The 9,554-nt window shown below is 35.0% G+C and overlaps 1 protein-coding gene across 1 annotated transcript; it reads right to left on the bottom strand.

The window, feature by feature from the left end:
• Positions 1-888: 888 nt before the first annotated feature.
• On the bottom strand, positions 889-1,401 carry LOC130722813 (uncharacterized). Its single transcript, XM_057573661.1, has one exon. The coding sequence runs from the start codon at positions 1,399-1,401 to the stop codon at positions 889-891; it is 513 nt and encodes a 170-aa protein (XP_057429644.1).
• Positions 1,402-9,554: the final 8,153 nt, after the last annotated feature.

Here is a 9,554-nt window from a genome sequence, read left to right as displayed (position 1 = left end):
AGTGATTGAGAGAAAGTGAGAGGGGCTCCCATACTTAGGTTGAGATTCTAAGTAGAAATACACTGGGTAGATTAGGAAGTGAACTATGAACTGAGCTGTTCGTGAGTGTCTGTAATTCCTGAATCTTGAGATAGTGGATTTCCTTTCTTTGGGTGAAAACCCTCCAGACGTAGGTGAAAGTTTTCACTGAACTGGGTTAACAATTACTGTGTGTTATTGTTTCAGTTGTTAAGTTTTGTTTTACTGTTAAGCGGTTGTCGAACCTCTTGTCCCAGCATTGTGCAGGACAATCGTATCAGAGGGAACCTGAATTACACTAACCATTCATATGTTCTGGAATACTTCTTCATACACAACATTTCGAGTGCAATTAGATACTACTCCTTTGTCATCGACTATAAGTATCTTCAACCCTTTTCTAGATTTTACTCTTGATAGAGCTACATATAGCTGGCCATGCGTGAACACCGGCCTAGGAAGGTATAATCCAACATGCGATAACGACTGGCCTTGGCCCTTATTTATAGTCATAGCAAAACAAACAGTAATAGGGAACTGTCTCCTTGAGAATTTGAAAGGAAGGCCAGTACCAGAAGGAGTTAAGCTAAGCCTAGGAATATAAACATGTTTACCTGTTTTAGAACCGGAAAGAGCTGTCGCAACAATGATATAAGGTGTCAAAGCGCTCACTATCAATCTTGTTCCATTACACAATCCAGCAGACTGATCAATGTTCCGAATTAACATGATAGGGACACCAACTTTGAGAACAATTCTGTGGTTGGGAATACCTGACCACTTAACATCATTTAGAAATTCTGAAGTGAACCATTCTGCATCTATTTCAGAGTCTTCATCTGACCTGCATGGTGTGTCATAACTCAAATATTATGTTTCCTCCCCAGGGATCATTGACATCATGAAGTTATTAACCTCTTCAACACTTTCAAGAGTGGGAGCAAGGAGTGCTCTTTGTTCAAAATATGCATGGTTCTCCAAATTAGCAACAACATTGAGATATGCAAAATTGACTAACTCAAGTAAGGGATTATCGGGCTCCCTCACCAACAAATCAGAGGGAATTTCTATAATAGAATCATCCTCATCGATTGGCTTAACCGTGCCATCACCCACTTGAAGAAGCCAATCCGCAAATTCTTTGATCCCCAAGGATGAAGAAGAGGACCCTGCTTGTTGTAATCTCATGTTGGTAGTTAACTTCATTACTTTACAATGCTTCCATAGGTATGATGAATTCACAGAAGAAGAAATGATTTCTGATCTACTTCCTTTCAAAATTACTGGCAGAATCTGTCGAAAGTCCCCACCCAAAACAACTTCCTTTCCTCCAAAGGGTTTATCGTGGCCAAAAGTTGCTTGGGTCTTCATGATGTCATTCATAGTTTTGTCTAGAGATTCAAAACAGTGCTTGTTAAGCATTGGAGCTTCATCCCAAATGATAAGACTTGCTTTCTAAAGCATTTCAGCTTTATGAGAACCTTGACGGACATTACATGTTGATGATTCATGGATAGTGATAGGAATGGAAAATCTAGAGTGAGCAGTTCTACCTCCAGGTAATAGTAATGAAGCAATGCCACTTGACGCAACATTTAGAACAATCTTTCCTTCAGAACGCAGCGCAGCTGAGAGGATATTCCACACAAAAGTTTTACCAGATCCGCCAAATCCATATAAGAAAAAAAATCATCCGTTATTGGACGAAACAACATCCAATATCTATAAATTGACATTATTTGTCAAAAAGAAAATACGAAACACATAATAATCGAATTTATTCATTTTTTCTTCTATTATGCTTTAATCATAATTTATTACCTGGGTATACGCTCCTTTCTGTTCAGAAGTTAGGGAACAAACCAATTGTTGATGATGTACGTTCATTTCATCCTTATTGTAATTAAGCTCATCTGCAACAAATTGATTTTCAAAACGAAAGGTCTCACAAAATGATGGATAAGGTAAGCTAGGTCATTCTTTAAGTGACCTTCCATTGGTTCTCAACACCTTCTCTATCTCAATCAAACATAAGTTCATCAAATCCTCATCATTTATTTGAAGATCTGCAACAAATATTAAATGGATTTAAAACAATATAGAAAAACATTCTCTAAATCACGTAATCTATATAATAAAATCCAATTGTACAGAGGTTGTTTCTTTGATATAGCAAAGGAAATGATTCCTTCTAAGATGCCCATTTCAAGTAACACACAAAAATAAAAAACGTCACTAAATATATTTAATAAGAACATAGTACAAAAATACCTGGCATTTTAAGCAACCTTCTTCTGTGGTACAAAATGCCGTCAGCTAAAAATCTCCATGTCTTATCCCACACTTCTCTTGGCTTTCCTATAACGTTTGTTGAGAGCAACGTTACAAACAAATGCCTCAAATAAGACCCTGAACCAATCTCACTCATGTGAATAATCCCATCAACATACTCCCTCTCATCTTCCATTAATCCCATAGCATCGCACGCATCTTGGAATGTTGGATAAACAACCCCTTTGACAGTTCTTAAACTTGCAAAACTGTCACAGCCTCTCTGTTTGGTTAATAGAATCCTCATGTAATATACCTCGCCCATGCCTAGAGCGATATATTGAAGACGACCAAGGGAGAAACCTCTCTTTCTTGGCTCCCATACTTGCTTATCTTTCTTATAAACAAACATAGACAGATATTCAGCATATGTTAAACTTTTTCCCTCCGGGTATAGCTTATTCGCATTCATCCATGCCAGGAATTGAGTATCTTTAGTTGAACATTTTTCAACAACGCCTTCCAAGTCTTCATCGTCGTTGAAAGTTACACACTGTTCACCGGGAAGATGAAATGATAAGCGCTTCACGGGCGGCCATCTCTCGTGGATATCAAATTTAAATGTCCTCCATGCTGCCTCACATGGAGTTAGATACCTGCCATTTCATTTCAGTTTAATAACTGGGTAAAAAAAATTAAAAAAAATAAAGAAAAACAATGTGATTACTTACCTGCAATCGTAGTACTGTTTAATTTCATCCTGGTTCGATTCTCCATTTCCAGCATTTGAAATTTGAACATTCACCCTATCACTGCCTTTGTTGATATATTTAAATAGATACTTTATTGCATTCGATTTATTGCAATACTCCACGTTGATATGTCCATGATAATTCATCAGAAGTCGAGGATTGTAGGGAACAACAAAACCATTATCCAAAGGAACTCCTTTCTTGGCCACTGTAATTCCTGTCTTCCTTCTCTTATAAATTGGGAAACCATCATCATCAATGGTAGTGCAGTTTTTTGGGAAAGTGTTTAGAACACTTGCCATCAACCATGCATGCACACTTTGGATCAATAACCCCACACGGACCGTGGATCATGAAGGAGGAAACGGCCTTGTAAAGCTTTGGATACAACTGCGGGTCAGGAAGCTCAGCTGAAATGAATTTATCAATGTCCTCTCCGGTTATTAATTTGTACTGGGGTTTCAACCATAGAAGAATGTGCGCGTGTGGCAATCCACGTTTTTGAAACTCTACTGTATACATACCTTCACAAAAAGTTAAACGAAATTAAATGGAACTCACAACTTGATTTAATGAGAACCACTCGTGAGTGATCTGGGTATCAAATTCAAATTCATAGGTAGTTTCCTGAACCACAGTTTGTTCAGGAACATCAAGATTCATTTCACCCACTTGAAACGAAATTTGATCATCATCTGATAAAAAAATAGGTTCAGAAGTTTCAGGAGGAAAAGTTGAAGGATTTCCCTGATACAAAGGAGGGCCTTGAGAGGACTGTCCAGCAAACCTAAAGTCAGGATAAAAGTCCAGAACACCAAGAGAATCAGTCTCATGATCCACGCTCCAGTCTATAGGAGGAGGACCTCCAGGCACTTGTATTTCCTTGTGGTTTGAATCACGAACATCAATTTTGAAGATTGAATCATCAACCTCATGGAACCAAATTGTGCAATTCCCCTCCAAGTTGTAGAATTGCCTCAATTCATACCAACCTGTTGTTAGGCGAGGCCTTTGCTCATTCATGTTATAACCAACAGTATGTTGCTTCATCGCATCATCAATTAGAACCCATTGTGGCTTTAGCTTGTTGATGTTTTTCCTCACGTAAGCACGACTCAGTTCACCCTCCCTCTGTAAAAAGGCAAAATTAATAAGAGGAAGAGAATGGAAGAAAATGAAGAACATTGAAAGGATTAAGCAAACTTTGATTTACCTCTAAATAGCAACTTCTAACAGGAAAGAAACTCTTATAAAGAGGCGTGGATGGTTAACTGGATCCATAACAAATTTTGGAAACAAAAAAGACTTTGAGAAATATGGAGAAGTTGTGATTGGAACGTATGAATTAGAGAAGTTTATATAGAAGAGAAAGAATCAAATGGCATGGTGGTTGAGTTTCCATGCAAAATGTGAAGGTTACACATGTGTTAACCAATTTCACCCTTTCAAAAGAATATGATTGGGAATATGAATTTTTGCATTCAATCCACATTCAATGAGCAATGATTAGATTCAAGAACAAAACATCAGTTCACATATGAAAGGTTGGTGTAAAGGAAGGATTCTTTTGGTCTTCACGTGTCTACATACCTTTTTTGCTATCAATAGTTTTGGGAATGAGGAACTATAAGGCACTACCCAATTTAAAGAAGAAATTGGAAGTCATTAAAATAATAAAAAGATGTTAATGTATTTCAAAAAATTATAAACGGTTTTGGGAATCCAAAAGGATGAATAAGAAGATAGAAAGAAGTGGGTTATAATAAGGGACAACGGTTTTCAAAAATAATTATTGGAACTAAACAAAATAAAAAAAAAAGTAATTTTATTTTTCTTCATAGGGTATTATAACCTAGAATCTATTTATATTTCTAGAAAATATAAATATATTAACTTCCAAACAAATAAATATTATAAAAATTACACCATAATCATCTGATATGATACTAATGGAAAATTAAAATAAAAATATCGTATTTAAAATATCTGATATTTCCATATGATTCATTATTGGCATGATTTAAAATTAACAAAAATCTGTTATGAATGGGAGATAATTCACGTTAAGGAAGGAGGGGGAATAAGTTATTAACTAATCATATATTGGTGATAGATGAATCATTTTAAATTGGGGACATATTTAAAATGAATTAAATATAAAATTCTATATTTTTTTGTTACTTCTGAAAACAAAATATAAAAATCTATATACTAACAAACAGGTTTTGTGTAACATGAAAAAATAAAAATGGATACCATCTAAGTAGAACAAACCCTTATTTTTAAAAGGGATACGTATATGTTATATTTTCAATAAAATACGTATGCTAATTTTAAAATAACGGATATTTCCAAAAAGATAGAAACAAATTAAGGAAGGAGGGGGGACTTAAGAAAAATTATTTTTATAATAGGAAATTAGGGAATTATATAGAATGAAATACAAAAATTTGAATTAAATAATATTAAACACTGTTATTACTTAGAAATTTTGACCAATAAAAAAAGAGTAATCTATTAACTCAAATTCGCATTTTGGGTTGTTAAGTTGTTATAGAAACTCAAAGTATTAAAATAATTCAATTTATCTTACATATGAATTCAATATCTCATAAACAAATTTCAATATTTCTACCTGAAATTGATATAAAATAAAATTATGTGCGTGAGGTCCAATTTTGAAAAAAATTTATTAAGTTGATAACATTCATGTGGAAGGAAGAAACAACATCCAATCTTTGATGATACCCTCCGTTTCAACATTAAGAGCTTTGTCCTGCAGTAAAAAAAAACAAAAATTGGATAAGACACTTATATAATATTAAAGGGTGTAACAAAAATCTTAATAAATTTCTCACATGAGATAACACAAACGAACATTCTTTTTAGAAGAAGCAGAAATGTTCTTTTTAGAAGCCACTGATTTCATTTTTTGTGGGACTTTGACCTCCTTATCCTGAGCCTTAATTGGTGTAATATTAAACGTTAGAAAGACAATATAATAAAATATTAATAAGATTTAGATCCAACTCAAGAAACTAAAAAGTGCAAAGGAAATTTCAGGACCAGATCATCGTGCTTAGTTGCTGAAAGCTCAGTATTTTCTAGCGGGTGTATCACCCTCTAAACCCCGCATAATAATATATCATAAATCAGAGTAAAATGCATAACACAGAGGGTGTCACACTTATTCTCCAGAAACATAAATCAAAACACCTGTCATGCTCATAATAAATATATAAATTTTCCAACTTTAATGTCGCAACATCATATGCATAGCACAGCGGATTTATTTCAACTCCAAAATTTAACATAAAGAGAGTTCATAGGTAACTCTTAACATCAAGGTACAAAACTAAACGTTTCCCGGTGTTACATAACAGAGCATGACTCCCATAACTAAACCGTAAATGAAAGACTAGCTCCTCCAACTAACCCTCGCGAGAAGCTCCACTATCTTCGGTACCTGAGCGATGTCGCATAGAACATCATTCCAACAGAAGGGTGAGAACTCATATCATATGGATAAGCATCATAATAAATAATGTAAAAGCTTATCTATGCTCCACATAAATTACTCACATTCACTAACAAATAATAAATTATGTAATTTTAACATAATTAATCAAGTTCACAGTTATGACAAATACTCCATAAATTATAGCTCAATTAGAACATATATAATAGTCTCTAATTACCACCACATCAAATCTCTCCAAAAATATCACCATAACACATATGACTCAAGTGAGACCCGTGCAAATGCCTTTGGTACCAAAGTTGTTATCCTTAGCGGTATCACCGCGTCCACTCCAGACAGATAACCACCAATAAAGCCCTCGCTCTAGGCTTCAAAACCACTCCAGTTTTGGGACAAGTCACTAGCCTCCACGAGAACTAGCAAACATTGCCTCTTGACAACTATGCAGTGTATTGTGCAAAACTCAACTAACATATGCATATTCAGACCATCTCCAAGTCCTAATTATTTTAGCATATTCATCACCAGTTGCACAAAACACATATTACATGTTATCAATTATACAACTTGCAATCACAACAACTTAGCATCTCAAACATAACATCAATTCAGAAACAACATCATATAATGATTATTAAAAATAGATGTAAATTAAATATAATTCATATATAACAGGTTCTGCAACTATTTCCTAAAGACTGGATTTCTCTCTAAATTTTCCCAAAAACTCGCGACATGCTCATGCTCGCCATCTCGCGACATCTCACTGCACAACTCGCCATGTCGCGACATCTCACGACATCTCCCTATGCAACTCGCCATGTCGCGACATCTTGCGACATCTTCCTACGCAACTCGCCATGTGCGCGCACCACACATCTAAAGAACTATTAAACAGATGTAAATTATCAAATATACTCAGAAAAATCTAATATTTTTATCATGGTTTCGTATACACGTTTTGTAAACCTCTATAAATTTTCAAGTCACAATTCAAAGTACAAAAATCTGGAAAAATCGTACACTAACCGCAGTTCGTAAGAAACTGGACAGCTTAACCTATACTCACTAAAATACACATAACTCGAGCTACAGACGTCGGAATGACGTGAAACCAGTGGAAAAAGTTTCGTAACAGAAAAACCTACAACTTTTATGAAGACTACTTCTTCAAATTCGGCCATTAACATAGCACGAAAAAGGGTACAAGAGAACGTAAATTTCTGCGCATCATGCAAGCCTATCATCTACCCCCAAAATCATCTAAAAACCAAACCCTAACTATTTCAATTTGGGAATTTTTGCAACCTAGGGTTCCTAAATCATGCTTTCTATCATTATCCACTATCATACCATTCCATAAAACATGAATTCAAACCCTTACCTCTTGTAGATCAGTTCTAAGTTTTCTCCTCTTTTCTCCTCTCCTTCTCTGCTTTCACGTGTTTCTTGTTCTGCTTCTCTTCTAATCCTTATTTTTTTTCTTTTCTTTCTTTCTATTTCACTCCTAACCCTTAAATAGCCATACAATGGGCCCCACTCTCAATTACTCACACTAAACCCTAAAACCTTATTTATCTATATCACATAATCACTTAATTATCTAACAAAATCACTTAATTACCATATACCATAATACTAATTAAAATAAAATAATAAATAACCTAATAACAGAAAATGGGGTGTTACAACTCTCCCCCACTTAAGAATTTTCGCCCTCGAAAATTGCCCTAAACGAACAACTCGGGATAGGAATGCCAAAACAGTATCGATTGTGTCATAAAACACATATCGAATACAAAAAGAATTAGACATGCTAATAATCCTAGACTACTGACCAATCATGCTCTGATACCACTAATGTAACACCCTCTAAACCCCGCATAATAATATATCATAAATCAGAGTAAAATGCATAACACAGAGGGTGTCACACTTATTCTCCAGAAACATAAATCAAAACACCTGTCATGCTCATAATAAATATATAAATTTTCCAACTTTAATGTCGCAACATCATATGCATAGCACAGCGGATTTATTTCAACTCCAAAATTTAACATAAAGAGAGTTCATAGGTAACTCTTAACATCAAGGTACAAAACTAAACGTTTCCCGGTGTTACATAACAGAGCTTGACTCCCCTAACTAAACCGTAAATGAAAGACTAGCTCCTCCAACTAACCCTCGCGAGAAGCTCCACTATCTTCGGTACCTGAGCGATGTCGCATAGAACATCATTCCAACAGAAGGGTGAGAACTCATATCATATGGATAAGCATCATAATAAATAATGTAAAAGCTTATCTATGCTCCACATAAATTACTCACATTCACTAACAAATAATAAATTATGTAATTTTAACATAATTAATCAAGTTCACAGTTATGACAAATACTCCATAAATTATAGCTCAATTAGAACATATATAATAGTCTCTAATTACCACCACATCAAATCTCTCCAAAAATATCACCATAACACATATGACTCAAGTGAGACCCGTGCAAATGCCTTTGGTACCAAAGTTGTTATCCTTAGCGGTATCACCGCGTCCACTCCAGACAGATAACCACCAATAAAGCCCTCGCTCTAGGCTTCAAATCCACTCCAGTTTTGGGACAAGTCACTAGCCTCCACGAGAACTAGCAAACATTGCCTCTTGACAACTATGCAGTGTATTGTGCAAAACTCAACTAACATATGCATATTCAGACCATCTCCAAGTCCTAATTATTTTAGCATATTCATCACCAGTTGCACAAAACACATATTACATGTTATCAATTATACAACTTGCAATCACAACAACTTAGCATCTCAAACATAACATCAATTCAGAAACAACATCATATAATGATTATTAAAAATAGATGTAAATTAAATATAATTCATATATAACAGGTTCTGCAACTATTTCCTAAAGACTGGATTTCTCTCTAAATTTTCCCAAAAACTCGCGACATGCTCATGCTCGCCATCTCGCGACATCTCACTGCACAACTCGCCATGTCGCGACATCTCACGACAT

The sequence above is a fragment of the Lotus japonicus genome, chromosome 6 (genome assembly GCF_012489685.1).
Source record: "Lotus japonicus ecotype B-129 chromosome 6, LjGifu_v1.2".
In the NCBI taxonomy this organism is placed as follows: Eukaryota; Viridiplantae; Streptophyta; class Magnoliopsida; order Fabales; family Fabaceae; genus Lotus; species Lotus japonicus.
The sequence above is the reverse complement of the archived record's forward strand: the minus strand, read 5'-3'. Positions and strand labels throughout refer to the sequence as shown.